Source organism: Alligator mississippiensis, chromosome 10 (genome assembly GCF_030867095.1).
Source record: "Alligator mississippiensis isolate rAllMis1 chromosome 10, rAllMis1, whole genome shotgun sequence".
Taxonomy (NCBI): Eukaryota; Metazoa; Chordata; order Crocodylia; family Alligatoridae; genus Alligator; species Alligator mississippiensis.
The window spans coordinates 37,232,413-37,256,446 of NC_081833.1; the positions used below are offsets into that span (position 1 = coordinate 37,232,413).

General features: G+C 46.1%; 2 protein-coding genes across 3 annotated transcripts in view; one reads left to right on the forward strand and one right to left on the reverse strand.

Annotated features, from left to right (window-relative positions):
* The first annotated feature begins 376 nt into the window (after window positions 1-376).
* On the forward strand, window positions 377-20,923 carry ARL2BP (ADP ribosylation factor like GTPase 2 binding protein). Of its 2 annotated transcripts, none has more exons than XM_006267362.4 (6): window positions 377-529; window positions 3,232-3,293; window positions 14,052-14,158; window positions 15,222-15,307; window positions 17,514-17,610; window positions 18,418-20,923. In XM_006267362.4, the coding sequence occupies exons 1-6, from the start codon at window positions 486-488 to the stop codon at window positions 18,496-18,498; spliced, it is 477 nt and encodes a 158-aa protein (XP_006267424.1). In that variant the 5' UTR covers window positions 377-485; the 3' UTR covers window positions 18,499-20,923. The 2 variants fall into 2 exon arrangements, with proteins under 2 accessions (XP_006267424.1, XP_006267425.1); XM_006267363.4 differs by having other exon boundaries at window positions 377-517.
* Window positions 20,924-22,637: 1,714 nt separating this feature from the next.
* PLLP (plasmolipin) overlaps window positions 22,638-24,034 on the reverse strand; it is a 37,113-nt gene continuing 35,716 nt past the window's right edge. The window contains exon 4 of the mRNA XM_059713667.1: window positions 22,638-23,377. Within this exon, the coding sequence (XP_059569650.1) occupies window positions 23,264-23,377 (114 nt within the window). The 3' untranslated portion in view covers window positions 22,638-23,263. The remainder of the gene's footprint in view (window positions 23,378-24,034) is intronic.

Below are 24,034 nucleotides of genomic sequence, written 5' to 3' on the forward strand. Positions count from 1 at the left end.
GGCCCAGCGGGGTGCGCCAGGAACTGCGACCGGCGGCACGTGCGAGACGCCCCACGCTCCCGCCCGCCATCGTCACGCCGCCGGGCCACCGGGCGCTGCACCACCCAGCCGGGGACACGTCACCACTGCCGCGCTCTCCCATTGGCCCGGCCCTTTCCCTTGGGGGCGGCCCCCTCGCTCAGCATTGGCTGCAGCTGCCGGAAGGAGGCATTTCCTAGGCAACCGGGCAGGACATAACCGTCCAGTGGGGAGGCCTGCCCGGCTCGGCCGTGCGGAACGTGCTGCCCCCGGGTGCCCGCGGCGGGGCCGCTGTCCGGGGCCGGGCGTGCGCAGCCAGCGGACAGAGCCCCGCTCGTGCCCTGGGGCAGGGGGTGGAGCGGCCACGGCCTCCGCGTGTGCGCGCGCTGGGCTGCCCCCGGCCGGGGGCCGCGGTGTTTTCTCTTTTCCCCCCGGCTGCTCATTCCGCAGGTGAGGCGGCGGCGGCGATGGAAACGGCAGAGGAAGAAACCCTGGAAACGTGGGTGTCCGTGTGAGTGGCCGGAGCTCCGCGGGGTTTGGCCTCGGTTAAAGGAGCTTCACGGCTCCAGGGCAAGAAACCCGCGGTGTTAGGAGCAGGTCCGAGCTGACTCTACCCAGCCCACGGCTCGTCCCTCGGCCCACCTGGCCCCAGTGCAGGGGGCAGCCTGGGCTGTGCTGTATTGGCTGGTTCGGCCACCCCGGGCATGCAGCAGGGTAGGGGCAGCACAATAGCCAAGTTCAGCTTCCTGGCGGCCCCTGTAGGCAGCTCACTCAGCCCACTTACTGCCACTAGTGTCTCCGCTGCCACCAGACCCAGCCTCACTGCCTGAGCACCCCAGCCATCTGCCCTACACCCACCACTGGACAGAGCAGGCAGGCAAGGCCCCTGTGGAGACCAGCTAAAGACCCCCGCAGGCAGGGTGCACTCATCCAGACAGAAAGGATGGGGCTGCAGGTGGGTGGGGAGCTATGTCCAGGAGCAGGATGGGTGGGACTGGGTCCAGGACCATGGAGTAGTGACAACATGGAGCCGGGGCAGAGCCACGATCCGCTCCCTGCATGTTCTTGCCTACGGAACCGGCTCCCAGTGCGGGGGGGGGTGTGGGGAGCTGATCGTGGCTCTGCCCCAGCCCCATGCTGTCATTGCTCTGCAATCCCATCCCATCTGCGGGGCTGAACACACCCTGCCCTCAGGGATCCCCAGCCAGTCTCCAGGGAGACCCCACTTGCCCACTCTGTCCAGCACCCTTGGCGGTAGGTACGGGGTGGATGGGCCAGGGGCATGATAGGATCAGTTGCCCCCATCCTCCTTTGCTCCTCTGCTGTACTGGGCCAGTTCAGTGCACCCCCCCCCTCGCACCCCCCCAGCCTACAACAGCTCACCAGAACTCCTTAAGTGGCCCTCAGCCCAAATAATTGCCCACCCATGTGCTAGGCTATATAGTGGGATTTAGCTGTTGTTTGTAGACTTGTCTTAATAGTTTTCTTCTGCCTTCAGGTGGCGTGTCAGACTGCTGTTCATTCGTGTTTTCTGCATGTGCACTACCAGCATTTAACATAGAGGAGTGTCAAACTTATGTGGTTTCGCAGGCTTGCTGTGGTACTTGGGGCCAGTCTGCAGGCCAGATTGGGCCTACAGACTCACCCTTATGCTGTAGCCAGCCCACAGGGCAACATGCCTTGGACCAGTCTGGCTTCAGCCCTCATGCATGCTGGCCCTACCCTTGCACATGGCATGTGGGATGAGTCCAAGCTGTGTGCTACACACAGGGTTGGTCTGCAGTGTGTGTAGCACCTGCACTGGACCGGCTGTGTGCTGGATCTGGCACTGGCGGCCAGTCTATGGGCCTGATCCAAAGCAGCCCTGGATCCAATGTGCAGGGCCAGTCCAATGCAGGTGCTGCATAAAGTTCACCCCAGACTGGCCCTGTCATGTTTAGCCCACATGAAATGGGCTTTACACTGCATGCAAGGCCAGGGCAGGGCCAGCACATGCTGCCTGGGGCCAGTCAGGCAGCGCTGAAGGCAGGATGACAGGGTTCTGCGCGGTGTATTTTTGATGCCCAACTTAACAGATCACAAATGTAAGCATTGCTGAACTTTATTTTGCTGTAAAAATTATTAACAGCAAAATAACTTTGTAGATTATTTTTTAAAAATATGGTTTGAAGTAAGATTCTTCTTTGCATGAGAGAGATGGAGAACAATTTCCATACAAGATAGTCTGTTGCTTTGGCTAAGGAACATAGTTCGCAAGTGTGCCGCCAGGTTTTCACCTTTGATGTGAGGAGGAAAAAAGTCTGTGCCCCTAAAACATACTGAGGAAACTTTTTTTTTTTTATAATTTACCCATAACCCCAAAACTGCTGCCAAATGCCAGAGTCAGGGAAGCTTTGAATTATTGGATGTCTGTAGAAAACATCAAGAAACATAAAATTGGCAGAGGGACTCAGTCTTCTGAGGTGCTGCTAATGGGATTCCTCATATAAACAAGTCTGTTTGAATAAGGGCATGTAGTTTTTGTTTTCTTGTTGCAAAATAACGGAAGCTACTAATTCATTTTTAAGTAGGATTTAGCAATCCATATAGATAGGGACTGTTGTATCGGCTGATCGTGTAGGATCTGTAGTTTTGCATCCCAAAAGTTAAAAGTTTAGTTTTGACTCTTTCATCACCCTCTTTGTGATTATGTTATATTGGAAAAATGTTAAATAATTATTTCCAGTAAGTACTTTACTTTAGTTAATCCTATTGTGTACATTTTTTTTTTTAGTTTATATGTGAGTGAGTGTTTAGGAGATGATCAGGACTACAGTTTAGCAGTATATGAAATGGGGATTGAAGCTTTATTTTTTTCACATGGAGTCATAATTTGAAAAAGGTGTAGGCTGCTGGTCCAAATGCAAGTCTTCAGTAATTTCTGGAGCCTCTCCAAGAAATGAATTTACACTAGTAATAATGCCCTGCAGAATAAAGCTTTGTTTTCACCAACTAGCTATCCTTAGTATCTGATGGAAACTTAATGAGATTAAGGCCTGCCACAGGGATTAATAGTTTTAATATCAAGTAATTTTTGTGTGCAGTGAGCCTTTTTTATAATGTAAACCAGGGAAAGTATTCATTTTGCTGATGTGGTATCAGGGTAATTGCACTAATTTATATTTAGGGTTCCATTAACAATTTAAGACTAATCTTCCTTTTTCTTGTTTTCAGATCTTCCCCTTCAGAAGCAGAATTTGATGCTGTGGTTGGGTATTTAGAGGATATTATAATGGGTAAGCTCCTGCATCTAGATGTGCCTTAAAATAAGCAATAAAAGTATTGAGGGGCAGGATATACATTGCATTCTACTGATAGAAGCATGTGGAGTAAGCAGCGCAGCCCCTGCCTTCCCTCTGCCTGCTTTGAGGTAGAACTTGTATTTCCTTGCTTTCACGAGCACCAACTTTACATGTCTGCTGTACCTTTCCAGTTGTTCAGATTTTGGCCTCCCACAACATGTTTTAATTTTCCCCTATGCTGCTCTGATACTAGAACAAGTCCCTACATTAATGAAGATGTGGTAAATATAGATACTGGTAAAGTCCCACATGGAAACTGAAGGTTGCAATTCATAGATTGTTAGGGGCTGGAAGGGACCTCGCAGATCACCAGGTCCAGCCCTTATGCTCTAGGCAAGAAGACAACTGGGGTCAAGTGACCCCAGCAAGGTGACTGTCCAGTCTCCTATTGAAAACCACCAGGGTAGGTGACTGCACCACCTGTGGAGGGAGTTTATTCCACAGTGACACCCTGACTGTGAAGGAGTTTTTCCTGGTATTAAGCCTGAAGTGGCCTTCCAGGAGTTTGTATCCATTGGTCCTGGTGTTGCCCAGGGGTGCCCTAGTGAATAGTTGTTCACCAAGTTCCTGATGCCCTCCTCTGATATTGCAGTAAGCCACTATCAAGTCCCCTCTCAACCTTCTCATCTTTAGGCTAAAGAGGCCTAGGTCCCTCAGCCTTTCCTCGTATGGCTTGCCTTGCAAGTCCCTGATCATATGGGTGGCTCTTTTCTGGGCCCCCTCAAATTTTTCCACATCCTTATTTGAAGCGTGGCACCCAGAACTGGATGCAGTACTCTAACTGCGGTCTCACCAGTGCCGAGTACAGTGGGAGTATCACTTTCTTAGATTTAAATGAGATGCATCAGTTGATGCGTGCCAGCGTGTTATTTGCTGTGCTGGCCACCGCATCACATGGACAGCTCATATTCATGCGATGGTTGATCATTACCCCTAGGTCCCTTTCAGCCGTGCTGCAAGTCAAGCTGTCACCACTGAGCCTGTATGTATGTTGAGGGTTATATGCCCCCAGGTGGAGCACCTTACACTTGGAAGTGTTAAACTTAATCTGATTCCAGTCTGCCCAACTCTTCAGCCTGTCCAGGTCTGCTTGTATCTGCAGCCTATCTTCTGGCATTGCCACACTGCCTCATAACTTGGTGTCATCCACGAACTTGGCCAAAAAGCTTTTCACTCCCCCATCCAAATCATTGATAAAGATGTTGAAAAATACTGGTCTAAGCATGGACCCCTGAGGGACAGCACTGGTCACTTTGCGCCAGGATGATATGGATCCATTCATGAGAACTCTCTGGGTCCTACCCTGTAGCCAGTTTCCCACCCACTGAACGGCTGAGCAGCTGAGCCCACCATCTTCCAGTTTTCCCACAAGGATATTGTGGGATACTAGATCGAAAGCCTTTTGGAAGTCTAGGTCTATAACATTTACCTCGTCTCCCATGTTCGGTTGGCGAGAGACCTGGTCATAGAAGATGAGATTGGTAAGACGAGACCTACCCACGACAAAGCCATGTTGACTGTCATTCAGAATCTTACCTTCTGCAAGCGTATTGCACATAGATTCTTTAATAAGCTTTTCCAGAATTTTCCCTGGGATAGAGGTTAGGCTGACTGGCATATAGTTGCTTGGGTCCTCCCTCTTCCCCTTCTTGAAGATGGGTACAATGTTGGCCCTCTTCCAATCCTCAGGGATTTCCCCTGTGTGCCACAAATTCTGAAAGCTTTGCCAGGGGTCCACAATGACCTCAACCAGCTCTTTCAGCACACTCGGATGAAGTCCATCTGGTCCTGCTGACTTATAAATGTCTAGCTTTTCTAGTTGGTAATGCACCTGCTCAGCATCCAAAGTGGGGAGGCTGCCATTCCCAGCATGCCCCCTTTGAGCCTTATCTTGCTTGACTTTCCCCTTGTTCTGGTGAAATACCAAAGCAAAGTGGGCATTCAGGAGTTCAGTTTTGTCCTGAATGTTGGTTACCAGCTGTCCTGAGGTATTAAACAGGGGTCCCACACTTCCATTTGTTTTCCTTCCACTGCCTAAATACCTAAAGAAGGACTTCTTACTGTCCTCGACTCCTGTGGCTAACCTAAACTCAGTTGCTGCCTTGGCTTTCCTGATCATTTCCCTACAAATGGCCACTAATGTATAGTCCTCCTTGAGGACTGTCCCTAGCTTCCGTTGTCTGTGTACCTCTTTTTCTTTTTTAAGAGGACTGCAATGTCCCTATTAAGCCAGGAGGGCTTGCTGGCCTTTCTGCTACCTTTCATTTTTGCAGGAATGGTTTTCTTTTGTGCTTCGAGTCTTGTATCCTTGAGCAATAACCATTCTTTGTGTACCCCATTTGTCTTCCCTTCCTGGTCCCACATTGCCTCCCCTACTAATGTTCTTAGCCTGTCAAAGTCAGCATTTTTGAAGTCCAGGACTTCAATCCTGCTGGTTGATTTGTTGACCTTGCAGCAGATGGTGAACCTGATAATTTCATGGTCTCTGTCACCCAAGTAACCTGGTGTGTAGCTTGAACATTGAGGGTAATCTCCCTTGGGCAAGACCAAGTTTAGGAGAGTGTTACTTCTGGTTGGTGCTTGTACTTCCTGGGTCAGAAAGAGCTCCTTGATCATAGTCAGGAAACTGTAAATAATCTGACCTAGTCAAGTGTTCCTTCCAATCTGTCTGGGTAATTGAATTCACCCATGATAACCACGTCCCTTGCACAGCCAGCCTCTGAATTCTCAAGAGAAGTCCAGATCCAGTTCCTCCCCTTGGCTTGGTGGCCTGTAATAAATGCATACAGTTAGGTTCCTCTCACCATGCTCCCCCACCTGTAGCTTGACCCAGAGGGTTTCAGACTGCTTATTTTTGGAGCCAACGTCAGCCTCCAGAGAAGCGTACTGCTCTCTCATGTACAGAGCTACACCTCTGCCTTTTCTCCCTACTCTGTCCCTCCTGTGCAGGTGTAGCCCTCTATGGCTATACTCCAATCATGTGAGGAGTCCCACCAGGTCATATTACCCACTAGAGAGCAGGAGGGATAGCTCCTCCTGCTTGTTCCCCATGCTCCTGGTATTGGTGTACAGGCAGCTGAGGCCCCCAACTGACACCCTTGATTTCCTGAGATGATGTGGGAGAACTGTTTGGTTAACATTTTCAGAAACAGTTGTGTTGGTGTCCTCCACAAGGGAGCTTTCCTGTGTGCCAATCCCCAGGCATGCTCCACTTGGAGTTTCCCCATCTCCCAGCAAAGTCAGTTTTAAACCCTGTCCAGTAGCCATCCTGGCTAAGAACAGGGCCTTACCTCTCTGCATGAGGTAAACTCCATCTAGTCCTAGGAGTCCTGTCTCTGAAGTGCATGCTGTGGTCAAAGAAACCGAACCTCTCACGGTAACACTATCATCCGAGGCGTCTGTTAACCTCTTCCACACAGCCTTCCTCTGGGTCCGTGGCCTGTGACAGGGAGCACAGAAGAGAAAAGTACTTGAGCCCCTAGTCCCTTGAGCCTAGCCCCCAGGGCCCTGTAGTCAGTCACTCATGACTCGGTCAGGGTTACCCCTGGCCATGTCGTTCGTGCCCACATGGATGAGGAGCATGGGGTAATAGTCGGAGGGAGGGATAAGCCTGGGGATCCTCTCCGCAACATCTTGGATGCGGGCCCCAGGGAGACAGCAGACCTTCATAGTTGGTAGGGTCGGAAGGGACCTGAGCAATCATCAAGTCCGACCCCCTGACATGGCAGGAAAGAGTACTGGGGTCAAATGACCCCAGCAAGGTGTTCATCTAGCCTCCTTTTAAAGACCCCCAGGGTAGGAGCCAGCACCACTTCTCTTGGAAGTTGGTTCCAGATCCTAGCCGCCCTGACAGTGAAGTAGCACCTCTTGATATTTAGCCTGAATCTACCCTCTCAGCTTGTGACCGTTATTTCTTGTCACTCCTGGGAGTGCTCGGGGGAACAGGGACTCCCCCAATGCCTGCTGGTCCCCTCTGACTAGTTTGTAACAGGCCACTAGATCCCCCTCAGCCTTCTCTTGTGGAGGCTGAACAGGTTCAGGTCCCATAGCCTTTCTTCGTAGGGCCTGCCTTGCTGATCCCTGATCATGCAGGTGGCCTTCCTCTGGACCCTCTCCATGCTGTGCACATCCCTCTTGAAGTGTGGTGCCCAGAACTGGACGCAGTACTCCAACTGTGGGCTAGCCAGTGTCGCATAGAGGGGGAGGATCACCTCCTTGGACCTGCTTGAGATGCATCTGTGGATGCGTGACAAGGTATGGCTGGCCTTCATGACTGCATCCCCACACTGTTGGCCCATGTTCATATTGGCCTCAATAATGACTCCAAGATCCTTCTCTGCCTCTGCACTGACAAGAGGGGAGTTCCCCAGCGTGTAGGTCTGCTGCTGGTTCTTCCTCCCCAGGTGTAGTACCCCGCACTCATCAGTGCTGAAATCCATTGTGTTCTCATCCACCCCACCCCTGTAACCTGTCTAGGTCCGATTGCAGCCTATTCCTCCCTTCTAGCGTGCCCACTTCTCCCCACATCTTAGTGTCATCTGCAAATTTGAACAGGGTGCTTTTTACCCCTTTGTCCAAGTCGCTGATGAAGATGTTGAACAGTGTGGGCCTGAGGACCGAGCCCTTTTGGGCTAAGGGGTCTGGATGGCAGATAAGTCCCTCCATACCTCTTGGGAGAGAGTCTCCCGCCATCACCACCTGGCGTCATAGATTCATAGACACTAGGGCTGGAAGGGACATCGGAAGATCATCGAGTCCAGCCCCCTGCCCCAGGAGCAGGAAGTCAGCAGGGATCATAGGATCCTAGCAAGATAAACATCTAAATGTCTCTTGAAGGTGTTCAAAGTAGGTGCTTGAACCACCTCTGGTGGCAGTCTATTCCAAACCTTCCAAACCTTGGGGGCTTGGACAGTAAAGAAATTCTTCCTTATGTCCAGCCTGAAACTGTCATAGAGGAGTTTATGACCATTTGATCTTGTCATCCCTTAGGGCACTCTGGTGAACAGACGTTCCCCCAGATCCTGGTGAGCACCCCTGATGAACTTCTAGGTGGCCACCAGATCACTCCTGAGCCTGCTGCGCTTTTCCAGGCTGAAGAGTCCCATGGCTCTCAGCCTCTCATATGGTCTGTTTTCCTGACCTTTGATCATGCATGTGACTCTCCTCTGCACTCTCTCTCAAGCTTCTCCACATCCTTGTTGAATTGCGGAGCCCAAAATTGGACACAGTACTCCAGCTGCAGCCTCACCAAGGCCAAGTACAACGGGAGAATGACATCCTGGGATTTGCTTGAGAAGCAGCTATTGGATGCAAGCCAGTGTTTTGCTCACTTTACTAGCCCCAAGTCCCTTTCATCCAAAGTGCTAGCCAGCGTATCGCTGCCAAGCCTATAAGCATGCTGCAGGTTTTATTTCCCAAGGTGGAGAACCTTGCATTTTTCGGTATTAAACACCATCAGGTTCTTATCCACCCAATTCCTGAGCCTGTCAAGGTCTGCATGGATCACCCTCCTGTCCTCAGGTATGAACACTTTACCCCAGAGTTTGGTGTCATTGGCGAACTTGGCCAGTCAACTTCTGACACCAATGTCTACAACATTAATGAAGATGTTAAATAGTATAGGCCCAAGGACAGAATCTTGAGGGACCCCACTGGTCACAGCGCTCCACGACGATTAACTTCCATCAACCACCGCCCTCTGGGTCTGACCACGGAGCCAGTTCCCCAGCCAGTGGATCATGGTGAGGCCGAGGCTGCAGTTAGCCAGTTTTGCTAAGAGGTGATCATGGCATACCAGATCGAAGGCTTTTTTAAAGTCAAGATATATGACATCAATCTCTTCTTCCTTGTCCAGGTGATAGGTCACCTGGTCATAGAAGGAAATAAGATTGGTGAAGCGCAACCTACCTACAACAAACCTGTGCTGGCTATCCTTCAGGGTGTTGCCATCAGCCAGTCTGTTAAGAATGGCCTCTTTGATAATCTTTTTTTAAGACCTTCCCTGGTATAGAGGTCAGGTTGATGGGTCTGTAATTTGCCGGATCCACTTTCCTCCCTTTCTTGAAGATAGGCACCACATTGGCCTTCTTCCAATCTTTGGACACTTCACCAGAGTGCCAGGAGTTCTTGAAGATCCGTGCCAGGGGCTGAGCTATGATGCTAGCCAGCTCCTTGAGTACCCTGGGGTGTAAACTGTCAGGCCAGGGTGACTTGATGGTATCCAGCCTCTCAAGGTGTTCCTTCACAAGGTCGCAGGGGTTTGGGTTGTAGCTGTGTTGGTCTAAGGACATAGGCAGACAAGGTTCCTTAGGTGAATTTGATATCTTTTATTAGACCAACCCAAATGGTTGGAGAATAGTTATTAAGCAAGCTTTCCGGTTCAAAAACCCTTCGTTAGGCTAAGGAAGCTTCAGCAGTTGGTGTATGCTCTTCCTGGATGGACCTTCACAAGGTCAGCATTAATGGAGGGTAAGGAATCTCCCTCACCTGGGCCTCCCTGTCCCGTAATGGGCAGGGGCATCCCATGGGACTGGTGAAAGACCAACGCAAAGTACCCATTTAGTAAGTTGGCTTTTTACTGGGCATTGGTCATCAGTTGTCCCATGTGGTTTAGCAGGGGTCCAGTGTTGCCCTTGCTTTTCCTCCGGCTTCCCACACATGTAAAAAAAAGACTTTTTATTGTCCTTGATGCTTGTAGCCAGTTGGAGTTCCATCGCAGCCTTGGCTTTCCTGGCTCGCTCCCTGCAGGTCCGAACCAGTGTAGTATATTCCTCCTTGGAGGTGGATCCCGTCCTCCATCCTTGTCTTTTTAGATGCAGGAAGTCCACTAATTCCTTGCTGAGCCAAGGGGGCTGCTGTGCCCTCTTTCTGCCTTTCCGCTGAGACGGAATAGCCTTAGCTTGTGCATCTAGGATTGCTCCCTTGAGGAGCAACCACTCTTCCTGGACTCTCCTCCCCTTGGGGTCGTGGTCCCTTAGGGCCTCACTGACAAATCTCCTGAGCTTGTCAAAGTCAGCCCTCCTGAAGCCGAGGACCTGTGTACTGCTGACTGACTTGACAGCTTTTTGGCAGATGGTGAAGGTGATCAGCTTGTGGTCACTGTTACCCAGCTCCCCTTCCATCGTTAGGTCGTTGATTAGGTCATCCCCGGTTGCCACTACCAGGTCAAGCAGTGCTTTGCCTCTCATTGGCCCATAGACTTCTTGCATCAGATAGAGCTCATCCACGCGTGAGAGAAAGCTTTGCAGCTGGTCGGATTTGGCTGAGTGCTCTTCCCACGAGATGTCTGGGTAGTTGAAGTCTGCCATGACAACCATGCACTGGGAACGTGCAGCCTCAGACAATTATGTGGTGAACTCCTGGCCGAGCTGTTGATCCTGGGTAGGAGGTGTGTAGTAGACTCCCACCATCGTGTCCCCTGTGCCGTATTCCCCACGGATTTTAACTGAGAGGGTCTCTAGTCCACCCTGGGTGCCGATGTTGATTGGTGGCTCCTGGCATTGGTGTACAGGCATGCAAGTGTCCCCTTGGGGGCCCTTGCCTTGCCTGCAGCTTGCTCTAGGGCTGGTGCAGGGGTGTGCTCCCTTAAGTACCTTGGCCTACTGGCTTTGCAAGGGTTGCTCAGCGGGCCAGCAGTGGCAGTAGTCCCCCCCCGCACCCCGGCAGGCTTAGTTTAAAGCCTGGTGGAGCAGGTCAGCCAGTCTGGCTGGGAAGAGCCTCCTCCCCAGCGGACAGAGTTGGAAGCTGTCCCTTCCCAGCAGCTCACTGCCTCTCTCACCCAAGAGCAGGCTGTGGTCATGGAAGCCGAAGCCTTCCCGATGACACCAGTGCCGCAGTCTTTGGTTCAGTACCTGGATCCCCTCTCCCTCCTCAGCCTGTAGCCCGAAACCGGAAGGATCAAGGAAAACACCACCTGCGCCCCAACCCCTTAAGCCCTGCTCCCAAATCCCTGTAGTGCTTCATGACCCAGCTGGGAATACATACCTCCTGAATACTTACTTCCTCCTCTGGTGTCTTTGTTGGAGTCTCCTCAAGCACAGTGAGGGGAGTGTACCTGTTATGCAGTGCCAGGGGAGGAGTGGCTCTAGCTCTTTGTGCTCTGGATCTGGAGACAGCTGTTTTCCAGGTAGCTCTGAGGGGATCTTTGTGGCCACCTCCTCTCCCTTCTCTTCCACATTCTTCCTCTTTACTCTGTTTCCGTGGAGTAGAGCCTGGCAGTAGTTGTCGACATAATCTTCATGGGCCCTGATGGTGCATAGCTGGCGTACCTCTTCCTCAAGCTCCTGCACTTGGCCCTCCAGGGACTCAACTAGGGAGCACATCCCACAAGTGGGGGTGCTCCCATTCTCGGGCATCAGCAGCTGTGCCAGGCAGCCCCTACAGTCCAGGGCCAGCACTGCAGGCTTTGTCTGGGTGGGGGTCTCAGTGCAGAGAAGCTGAAGCTGACAGGCACGGCGGGTCACTGCCATGGCTGCAAGCTACTCCTCATACTTACCTAGTCTCAGCAGCTGCTCTTTAGGTCTCCGGGCTTGAGCCGCTTGCTCAGACCAGCCCTCTGGGTGCCTTCTGCACACCCCTCCACATGAACTCCTGCACCCTAGTCAGGCCACACCTGTTTGCACGCTCTGTTCGCACAGCTCCAGTCACAGGGCTCCCTGTGGAGCTCAGCTAAGTAGGGATCCAGGGGGGGCGTTCTCCTCCTGGGCTCCACTCAGCCAGTGCATTGTGCCTGGCACAGCCCCACATACGCATGTATGCATGCACGCGCCCACACACACACTTCCTCAGTCCCCTATGACCATCCCTGTGCTCACCTGCCTTCTCCCTCGGCCCAGCTCTTACCTCTTGGCTCTTCACTAGGGGTTCCGGGTCCGGGTCTTCAGCTCCTGGGGGTACAACGGGTGTGAACCCATTCACGTGAACTCTGCCGGGGAGCAGGCCCAAGACCTTGTTCCTCACGGTAATGACATCTAGTTATCCTTGGGGTTCATTTAATATATATACAACTGTAATGTGACAGTACTTTTTTCTATCAATAAATTCTAAGAGGAGTGAAATGTCTTGCAAAGGGATTTGGACAATAAAACATTTTAAAACCTCATATCAAGAACTCTTACTGAGGGGTCAGCATGGCGAGAGAAAAAGTGGTTTAGGCAGTGCTAAAGGAGATCTTGTATTTTACCAGCTGTCGGTCCCTTCATGGGAACATCTGCTTCCTTGCCCACATTCCTTTCTGGCCCTTAGTAATGATAATGATTTCTTTATGCTCTTCAGTCTTATCTTGTCTCTTATCTGTTTGTAAATGTGTAATATAGAGATATTTTCATTCATTAAAATACTGAATTCCATTACAACCAACCCCCTGCCCTTCTCCAGTTTTGCTCATTCAGAAGTGAAAAATCTTTTGCCACTAGAAACTTTTTGTATTTAGTTCTAGCATTGATATTAAAGGGAAAGTGAATGTCCTGGACTAACTGGAGTGGGTACCGTATGTGGTGCATGTCTCAACTGGCCAAGGTGGGCGCTGCATACAATGCAGATGCCAGAGCAGCTGGAATGGGTGCCATGGTCAGTCCTGCCTATGGAGCTGGACCAGAATATGCTGCATGTAGCCTTTGGGTCAGGTCAGGCCCAAGGCCACCATCAATGGCTAGACAATGGGTCCTTTCTTTGACACCCCTGGCTTAAGAGGGAAAGAGAGAGAAATGCTTCTGTAATAAGAAAAACAATGTTCACTAATTAATTAATGCCTGAATGAAAAAAATAGTTTGTTCAATGATAGGTTTCATAAATAATCATTTACAAAGTCTGCCATATTGGTGACAGGTAAAAATCTCAAGCATGAGCCAGTTGTGGCTCATATAACTAAGTTTTTTTTCATAGCTTTTGCAAATTCTCGCTTTCCATCCTGAGCATACAGGTAGATCAGCATACAATTACCCTGTTAATCCAGCTAATTTTAAGCAAAATATGAACCTGTAGCACATCTTGCTGCACAACCAGCAAGAATTTTGTTTGTTTGTTTGTTTGTTTATTAGAGGCCTGTGCCAACCTTCTTGGCAGATGCTCAGGGTATCTTAAGAGAGCAAAATCACATGAAACACAAGATCAAAGTGGGAGAAACCAAGTAACTTATAAAGGCCAGTGAAATATTAAAACAATGTACAGAGCACCCCCTCCCACCCTCCACCCCCCCACAAGAACAATAGCCCAGCTATAGTGGTACTCCCACTTGTCTTTGCTAAAAGTCTCTGTGTATTCTCACAGATGGATCAGAAATTAAGGCAGGGAATCCAGACTTTTGTTGGACATTAAATACTTTTAAATGTCAGGCTAACCTTTTAACAACGGACATTCACTTGACCCACATCCATTGTATACATGGGGGTTTGATGTATGTAACAGGCATATCCTGCGCTGATGCGCACTAGACATGCATTTTAGCTGGTGTGTTAGAAGGCTCTTGCATGTCACATCAAGTTGCTTCGTAAGCTGCCTACGGCTTGTGAGCTGTAAATTAATTTCCTCTGAATCTAGGTAGAGTAACAACTGCTGTTGTCATGACAGAACCCTTATACAATCAATACCAGCTACAGTACGAGCTTCTGGAACACCCTTGAATATTGTTGCTGTCTTACAGTAAAAATGAATTAACTGAATGTAAATGTATACTATTTCTTTATTGTGGCCCAGATGATGATTTTCAGTTATTACAAAGAAGCTTTATGGAGAAACACTACCAGGAATTCGAGGATTCAGAAGAAAACAAACTCATCTACACATCCATTTTTAATGAATATGTAAGATTTTTTTTGTTTTCTTGTTTGTTTGTTTGTTTGTTTGCTTAAGTTTGCTTCCTCCTCCCTCCCTCTCTCTTTTCTGCTTTTAAAATAAATGTTTTACTAGATTCCAAGGATTGGGTTTTTGAAGCATGGCAGTTGTTGGCAAACAGCAGGAGGATTCTAGAGTTTCAGATCCCCTTTTTGTCTCTTCACTGAGATGAATCTTAACTTAAAAATGTATTTGTAATGTTAAGCTACTTGAACAGAAGGGTTGTTCATGTAGCCAATATTTGCAGTATATTTGTATTTAGAGCAGTACAATAGGCACGTAGGAATTGCCAGACTGGAAAAAAACTAATGTCAAGCTACACTTCGGTGTCCTGTCTCACAGAACATAGTCAGAGATGCTTCAAGGGAAGGTACAAAAAACTCAGCAGTGGGCAGACTTTGAGAATACCTGCCCCTACACAAAGGTGTTCATCCCCCAAAATTGGAAGTTGACTTGAATTCTGAGAAGAGACTTCAAATACAAATGTTCTGTAAATAATAGGGTAGACTATGACGTTGGCAAGCAATTGAGTGAATAGTATATAATTTGTACCAGTCATCATGCCTTAACTTTTTTTTTTTTTCTTTTGGCGACTTAAGTTTGGTGTACTCAGTCAACTTACCATGCCTACAAGCAGCAGCCCCCAAGCATGCTTTGTGGCACTGTGGGCAGACATAATCAGCACTACTGAGTTACAGAGCCAGTTAGTCCATCTCATGCTAATTAGCATCACCCACTGACTATAGAGTCATGGCTATGCTGCTGCAGGTCTCTTACAAATAAGGAAGGCAAAACAACCATAAAAAAAAAAAAATCACAAGATCCATTTGTAGAACAGTACAACCAATACTTACAAAAGTGTCTGTGATGGCTCTTTGGTGTTCTAGCAGAGCGTTGAATAGCATTGTGTGCAGGGAAAGTTATAGCCAAGGTAATTGTTTTTGCCCAATAAAAACAAGCCTATGAATGGTAAAATGTAAGACTGCTTTATGAAGTCTGCATGTGGAATTTATGTTTGTATCTTGTCTCTAGATTTGTTTAGTAGAGAAATACATTGAAGAAAAACTCCTTGACAGGATTCCTGGTTTTAGTATGGCTGCTTTTACTATGTCATTACAGTAAGTCTTTTGTTCTGACTTTTTCCTCCTAAAGTGCATTTTTTTTCTTAGTAACCATTTTACTAGGGACCATGGTAGATCTTGAATTTTTTCCTCTTGTGAAAGGGACTTGGAAAAAAAAAAGAAAAAGAAAAAAGTGTGTTCATGACTCCAGCTCTTGCTAATTGACATCTGTCTTCAGTTATATCACCCCACACTGTTGTAGGCCTCTGACCTGAAGTGTCAGGCCAAGTGTGCAAGAGAGTGTGATGTACAGAAACAGCCATCAGAATGAGAGCAACCAATCCTTATAAGTGTCAGAGGTCATCATTCAGCTATTCCTAAATGTACCATATAAGAAAATAGTTCTGAGCTGCCACTTAAGAGCTTATAGATTCATAGAGAAATGAACTTCATAGATTCATCTTGGAGGTACAGGTAAGGATCTATGGGGAAGGTGGAGGCTCCTGGTCCTAGGGAGTGACTGAAAACTACACCCTGCTAGGGTAGGATGGTGTGGTGGGGCTGCCCGTGGCGGGGTGGTCCCCAGGAAATGCAACACCAGTTCCCTCCCTAGTGAAAGGCAAGGATGGGGCACCTTAAATCCCCAGGCCTTGCAACCTGGTGGGTAACCCAGCTGTAGGGACAGGCAGGGGGGGCCAGGCATGCCTAGGGAGGCACCGAAGTCCTGTGGGGTGTAAGACCTCAATAGCCCCAGTGTGGGGGTGGAAGTATGTGTAGAGGCCATGCAGAATAGGGTTGGCAGTGGTGGCCTGAAGAATTGTGCATAAGGGTGCAGAGTAGGGTCTGTTGAGGTGGGCCTGAAGGGCTGCACAGGATTGCACCAAGCAGGGTTGCAGGAGTGACCCGAAGAGCTGCTCACAGGCTGGCCCCAAAAGAGAGTGAAAGCACGAGTAAGGCCGTAGTGAGAGGGCATAAGTGGTAGGCCCTAGTAGGAGGGTGTGAGTTTGAAGCTTTGAGAGGGGGTGGGGGTGTAATGGCCAAAGTAAGTCTACAGATGCCTGAGGCGACATTTGGCCCAGGGGCCAAGTGGTAGGCTCAGCGGGGGGGGGGAATAGTGGGTAGTTTGGGCTGGTGGCCTAGTGATTTGGATGCCATCTGCAAAGCATGGGACACGGTATAGGGAAGGTCGGAGTCATGTATAACACCCTAGACTCTGAGGCATTAAATGGGCAGCCTCCTGCATTTTAACATCCAGTTAAATGCATCAAGTTGTGGCAGGTGGGTGGGACAGGGAGGACTGGCCTTGTAACGGTTCCCTGTTGCATAGTGTGTTCTGGTTACATTGGCAGTGGAGATTCTCACCCTCCTTGTCTGGAGTCTGCTACAGTCTGAGTTTGCGGGTGCTGCATCTCCTTTTTATCTTTCTGGGAGCATCCTATGGGAATGAACAGGTGTTCATTTCTTGCAATGGAAACTTCTCTCACAGGGGAGATCCTCTAAGTGTCAGCCTAGAGGTATGAGGTACATTTCCTCTGGAACAAAATGAGCGAGTGCCTGTATGTAGTAGTTTTCTACTAGGACAGCAGTTCTCTCAGTAGAAATGTAATGCCTGTATGTGGTCTGTGGCTTGTCAAGATGTGTATGACCACCAGTGCCCAGTGCTTTTGGAAAGCACTTTTTTCAAAGGGATCCCATTACCCTGGGTTGGGGCTTGGCCAGGATGAAAAGGGACATCTCAAGAAAGGAGATCTATGCTGACAGTATACCTGAAGTCCAGTCAGAATGAATAACTTCTCTTTGTTACTAGCCCTGCCCTAAATGATTAAATCTGTAAGGACTTGGAACCTAAGATTTTCCACTTATCTTCCTTTTTCCACTTTAGTTAACTTTAGGCAATGGAAAATTATAGCTAATCAAGTTCTATTTTTCTTTAATTACCAGTCACTTTCTTTTTCTGATTCTCATGCACTGGTATGACACTTCTATATTTTAGGATTTAGATACCATGGTGAAAGGCATAATTATATAAAGACCTGAGGTAGATAGAATATTACAGTGCTTGGATTACAGACACTCCAGGCAAATACATTTCTTTTAAAAAATGTCCTGTATTAGAAGTTTGAAAACACCTCTGGTTGGGTTTGTTTAAATCTTGATGTTGCACAAACAATAGCATGTAGCAAATTTACCTCAGAGATGCATAATTTTTAATCTGATGTAATTTCTCCCAATTTTCTACACCTGCAAATCTCTTTCTTTACAGACAGCACAAAGAAGAAATGGCAGGTGATATATTTGACATGCTTCTCACATTTACTGATTTTCTAGCCTTCAAAGAAATGTTCTTGGATTACCGAGCTGTAAGTATGTTGAATTTTATTTTATTTTAACACACGCTGAGATTGCTAATTTTTGTATGGCTCCTGCCTGACAGCATCGGAGACAGTGATAGCAACTTGAGTAACCACATTAATTCAAGAGCCATATAGGGTCAGAAGGAAAGGTAGCTTTCGTGCTCTAGCTGTTTTAATAAACTAAATGCAGCTTGCAGAAAATCTGTGCAAAGCAGCTGATGGTGCAGCTTTTCAGTGACATGCAGTACTGCATCTATGAATTAAGAATCTTTCCAGTCAGTCTTTTTGGTTTTGTTTTTAAGCCCCAAATATTCTTTTTTCTTCTAATTTGTTTGTGTAGGGGAGACTAAAAAGACAAAAGAAGGCTTTTTTTTGTTGTTTGTTTTGTTTTTTTAACCTATTCATACTTACTTGCTGTTACCTAAAAAGCTGACTTAAGGGGGAAATGGACTTCTTTGCTAAAACAGATTAGAGAGAGGATGCTCATTTAACTGCTTCTGAGACCAGCTACAGTTGGTAAAACATCATTTAAGGTGCTTAACCAATATTGGCCCACACATCGTACTGCTAGTTTCTGGAGTCACCTACAGATAGGAACAGAACAGGGGAGAAGTGGATCTCTGGTGCAAATGTACAGATTCCAGAAGTCAGTTCTTTGTGCTCAAAGGCACAGTAGTGTGTCCATTTGGTTGAGTAAGTGGAACACTAAGTCAATTATAGGTGTCTTCTATAATGCTTTAGGTTGAAAGCCTAGTATTCAAAAACACTACTGAACTGAAGGGGTTTTTTTATTGTTTGTTTCCCACTTTCTAGGAAAAAGAAGGTCGTGGTCTGGATTTAAGCAGTGGGTTAGTGGTGACATCATTAAGCAAGTCCTCAGTATCTTCATCCTAGAATAGTTTGACACTAGTTCTCATCTCTAGATAAGTGCTGCTGCTTTCATTTGGATATTCAAAACCCTAAGTAGTAGTGGATCACAGTATTTTGCATGATGAAAGGTAATGGACTGACTACGTTTTGAAAGGCCTGATCCTCTAAACTGCCCTTACGAATTACTGCTAGTATTGGATGAGCATAAGAGAATAATTTCAAGCCTTTCTAAAAATTAATTGCTTTTTAATATTTTGATAACATCTACACCCCAGCCAATATGAACTATTTGTCAAGAAGCTCATTGCTTCTGAGAGAGTTCATTAGCTGGGATATGTTTGCTCTTGGTTTAAATGACAACTCAGATATCTTATTTCCACATATATAATAAATAATGATAATAATAAATCCTTCAAGAATAATATAAAATGAGTACTGTAACCTGCTCTGGAAAGGCTGGTTACAAATCCACCAACTTTGTTTTTTTCACATTCTCAGAACCATTTATTGTTCTTTTAAGAAAAAATTATTTCAGTTTACTCTTAAACACTGCATCTTCTCTATTGGAGAAGAATATGGTTTGACATGTATATATTTTAGGCTGAGAATGCACTTTCAGTTTAGCAGTCATTGTAGATGCGTGTGTATGTGTGCATCCACCAATGGACTGTTACCCAGTTTCAGTCCTATAAAAAAGAGTTTGGTCCAGAGTTTTGGGGGAGTAGCAGAAGATCACAAGCCTCCTGGGTGATGTAGGCATGCCAACAAAACTTCTGGTAGGAATGCAGCTAGGCTGACAGGAAGTAGCTTGTTCTGGTTTAGTTTGTGTCATTTTGGAGAGAGGATGAGCATAACTGCTGGTAAGAAAACCTTTATGTCTGCATATGCTACATCTTTACTAGTGGACCAGCTGTGCTGGCGTACCTGTGGCCAAAAAAAATATGCAACATACACAAGCCCTTGTAAAGTTCTATAATCAGTTTTGAACTTAGGCTCTGTCAGCATTACAAAACAAACCACGTCCAATGTGGCATTAAAACCATAAACTTAGCCTTTCCTACTTCTTGTGTTATTGCAGCTACACAAGCGTGATAGCCTACCAGTAGGCTAAACTCCCGTCTCTGCCAAACATGGCTATTTTTGCCACCATGATATCCAACTCCCTAGAGGGCATGTTGGTAAAAGCACTTGTGTCCAGTATGTACTGGTACTTGCATTACTAGCAATGACTTGAAATGCTATAAAAAAACTGTAGCACCCTAATGCTTTAGCAGTATCTTGGTCTGTATTAAACCTAGAAATTCAGCTGTAAATAACTTTGAATTTCCATGAGGCTGTGATTATAGCTGCATATGTCTGCTGCTGATGTTGTCCCATAATTCTGTTAGAAACCTCCCATATGAACGCTCTTATTTAAATGCCTCTCCTGAAGGGTTTTGTGCCTCTTCCAATAAACCACTTACTGATCTTGACTTCGACTTGTCAATAGTCACACCTTAAAACAAAGCATAAGATCACAAAAGGAGTCTCTGTTTTTATGAGCCTTTTTTTAAATCTTTGTTTTCTCTGTGAATGTGCTGTAGGGAAGAAAATGCTTTGGAATATTTTTCATATAAAAGTAGTTCTACAGGTTTTCTTCTTTTATTGAACATCAAATGAGGTAAATTTTAATGGTTTTCAGTAAAAGTCTTAACTGTAACCTTTTTTTATTCTGTGCTAGTAAAGCCATCTATATTTTGTTAAAGATTTGCTATCATAAACCCCCAACTTCCACAGGGAAAGTCCTGTGCATTGAAGCTACTGGGCTCTGTGCAGACTTGGTGTCTACTGATACAGATTTAATTGTGAGATCAGGGCATAAATTTGTTAGGACAAAGTAACAGCTGGAGTAAACTGACATCTTTCCCCTGAGATCAGTGGAGCTAGGGGGGGTCAGACCAGCCTCAAGATGGCAGGCACAAATTACAAGTCTTTGCCTGTAGCTTCTGCCAGAAATAACAGAGTTCTCATGGGCATGTAGTCTAGCACTCACAATAGCACAGGTGGTTTAGAAAGAGTAGGTGGAAACATTTGACAAGTCATTTGTCCCCAGAAGGGTTTATCAGAGCACTGGGTTAAGCTTCTAATGCAGGCTGAATGCAGTATCCTCAGTTATTTTAAGAATTTATTAAACAAACAGGAAAGCTTGTGATGTTCAGTCACTAAAGAAAATATTCACAGTCTAACTTCAAAAGAAAGTATTTGTAAAGGATTTCAATCTGGGTTTTCTGATTTCAGTGTGCAGGCTGGAGTTCCTTTGCTGTCATTTTCTTACACCTTTGTATTATACCAAACTCTTTTTTTGTATTGGGAATGGATTTTTGTCATATTTGAAAGAAAAAATGTACTGAAATACTTTTTTTTAAAAATTCAGTGTTTAGTGGTGAATTAAATTACTTAAAGGTAAAAATGCTAATGCGTCTGTATGTTTGAGTTTGAGATGAAGAAAGCTATTATTCTTTTCCTGTTATCAGTCCTCAAATTATTCATGATTGTTGCATTGATGGTAGTGTAAAGGAGTACCTCAGAATTTAATTTTTTTGCAGCTTGATAATTTAGAATTTAAAGGTCTACAAGGCACAGCTTAGAGTGAAATCTCATCTGGATACAGAGTTCTTAAGAAGTGTTCACTGTGTACCAGAGTCACTAATTCACCATCTTTTAACCAGGGTTGTTGGGGGTGGGGAGAGGATGGTGTTGGGTATTCTTCCACCCCTGCCTCCCCTTCTTTTCAGATATATCTGTGCCTTGACATTTGCCATTTAATATCACCAATATACTTTTTAGCTTTTTAAAATTAATGTATTTTGTAAAAACAAAAAAAAAACACAACACAAACTAGTAGCTTATCAGTTTAGTTGTGTGGTGAGGTGGGTGGTGGTTGGGTGCTGGCTTGTCTATATACTGGAACAAAGGGGTCTTTAAACAGTCTTTATGCTGATGCTCCTGGCCCTCATATATATGCACAATTTTTCTTGAATTGTAAAATTTGATTTAGCTCAATTCAAAAATGAATTTAATTATATTTAGGGCCACTGTCATTCAGAAAAAGTGCCTGTATTCAATTTAATTAGTTTGCTTGAAATTTACACTTTTACTTGCTTTAGATTAATTTTCCTGAGTGTCCCTGTATGGACACAGGAACAAGTTAGCATGAAGTAACCCAGTGTGAAAACTGCAGCTCACAGTCACTTGGCACCGTAATTGTGTCTGTACAGGTTTATAACCTGTGATAGGCAGTGTAGCTTGCCCCTCAGTGGAAGTGCAGTAAGGTACCTCCCATTTGTCACTGGCTAAGAGCATGCACACAAGCAGCTGTTCTGCAGTAATTAAGTTGCTCCGGGCTTGCATCCAACTTTACCTTGTAGTAACTTGCTCATGTGTCTATACTCTACCAGCTTCCACACAGGGAGTAAGTGTTGAGCAGCTAGTGCAATCTAAATTTTCCCACTAGTTTATTTGCACAGCACAACATCCTTATGTAGGTAATCCCTTAGATTTAAAAACAAAACAAAACAGTTGCTTTTTATCTTGGTAAACTAATTGGAATGCCCTCCCCCACTCCCAGTAATCCTAAAGAGCAAAATTTGGATGTAGTGATTAGCCCCTTCATTCACTGGTAGGAATTAATTTAGCTCAAATTAAACCAGTGGAGCTACCCAGCTGGGGCTTTAGGTCACATCTCCATTCCCAGATCATCCACATATTGCTGTAGCTGGAGGTCTGGTTTGTCTTCATTCCGGTTAAGGATTTTGTGTAAAATCCAGCCCCATGGAAATTAAATGTGCTGTGGACACTACTGGAAGTAACATTAAAGGCAAAATAGTTTTTGTTTAGGCAGAACTACCACTGTCCTTCCATGAGCCAGGAATCTTTCTCTTTCAAGGAGCATGTGTGATCAAACCCTCTAACTCTGTATTTAAGTACAAACATATGGCAGAGATGGACAGGCCCTGCAAATTCAGTAGCTACTCACTTTGGACAGTTTTTTTTTATGCCCCTTTTCCTTTTGAAATCTCTGATTTTGATATGACATTTTGTTTTACTTTACAGTAGCTTTCCTTTGGGTGGGGGAAGGGAGTGAGGGCGTGGTATTAGTGAAAACTTCCTCAACAAACCAAATGTTGAATTTAGAAAGGTTTTTATTTCAAACATACAATTAGTTCCTTAAATTATTGAAATCAATAAAATAATTGCAAACTTATACCATTGCTCAGCTCCCATCCCTGCAACTCTGTCTTCATGCACATGATGTTAATTGTACATTTTTTTTTTTTTTACGTTGTAGCTGCAATCACTCGGGTAGGGGGCTTGGTGTGTTTTAGTGAATTTAGTGCTGGTGAAATTTGCTGGATTGACCAGTTTTGGAGTCCTCTCAACAGATTTGGTTCTTGGTCTGTCTTTGTTGTACCAACTCACACTGTGCTGCTCTTGCATGTGATGATCTGCTCCAAAGACAAGAGGGAATGTCAGCCTCCAGATTCCATCCTTGGCTTCTCCAGGGACTGCCAACAAGGGTGCCAGTTATAGCTGGGTTTTTATCAACTGTCAGCTTCATTAAAGACCACAAAAGAGCCTTCACATAGGCCACCAAACAGCGATGAGCCTTGAATGACTGCAGTCTCTGTTGCATAGGTTTGGTTTAAATTAGAGACTCAGTGTTGGTTTGAGAGGCTCCAGAGCTTGTTAGAAATTCACTGAGCCAATGTACCCCTGTATGGTTGTAAACAGACATAGAAGCCCACAGTTTTTATGCATGGTTAGTCACTTGACTGGTTGCTGCGTTGCTGCCAACTCCTTTCCATGCTTGGTAGCTGAGGAAAGTGCTGGCTCCATAAGCTATCATCGTGACGCAGGCAAAGAACTGAAAGAAAGGGACATGGGAAAACTGTTAAGGTGTCTGCAACACAGCAGTATTAACACTTGAGGCTACAGCTGCCCAGTGCAGTACTTAGAGTGCATGTTCCTCGCTCGACAATGTCCTAGGAACTGCCATAATACATTTATAAGAAGAAATGTCCAGTTTGGTACAATTGCAGGCCAGAATCCTGCTACTGACTCAGGTAAGTCACTTAAAGTTTAAGTCAGCTGTCCCTGTCCCCTCAGAGGTCAGGCTTATTATGCCTCAGCTTGAAGAGCTTGTGAAGTTTGATCAGTCGTGTTTGCAGTGGTCTCCAGGTTGAACATACAAAGCATGTTTTTAACAGGAAATTTCAGGATGAAAAGGTGATCCTTTAAAAGGTTGTGAACCTTGTACCATTGTACCGAAGTACCATAGTACTTCGTTTTGTCAATTGGAACCACATCAACATGCAGCACAGGTAAGAAATGAGAGACTAACTGAATGCTGCTGCTTTTGATACAGGATCAGCCTAGCGTTCTCAAGCATCAGACATGTCTTAAGAAATGTCCCACCCTCTAGGGCTCTGACTTCCACATGAGCAAGCTATAAGACTACCACATGGTCTCATTTAACCTACTATAGCAAATCCATTGATAACATTTAATAATAATTCCTGTG

Excerpts from the sequence above, each read along its gene's own strand:
- ARL2BP (XM_006267362.4), top strand. The coding sequence starts at position 486 with ATGGAAACGGCAGAGGAAGAAACCCTGGAAACGTGGGTGTCCGT. Across the intron at positions 530-3,231 it reads CTGGAAACGTGGGTGTCCGT|ATCTTCCCCTTCAGAAGCAG; the intron begins GTGAGTGGCCGG and ends TCTTGTTTTCAG. Across the intron at positions 15,308-17,513 it reads GCTTTTACTATGTCATTACA|ACAGCACAAAGAAGAAATGG; the intron begins GTAAGTCTTTTG and ends CTTTCTTTACAG.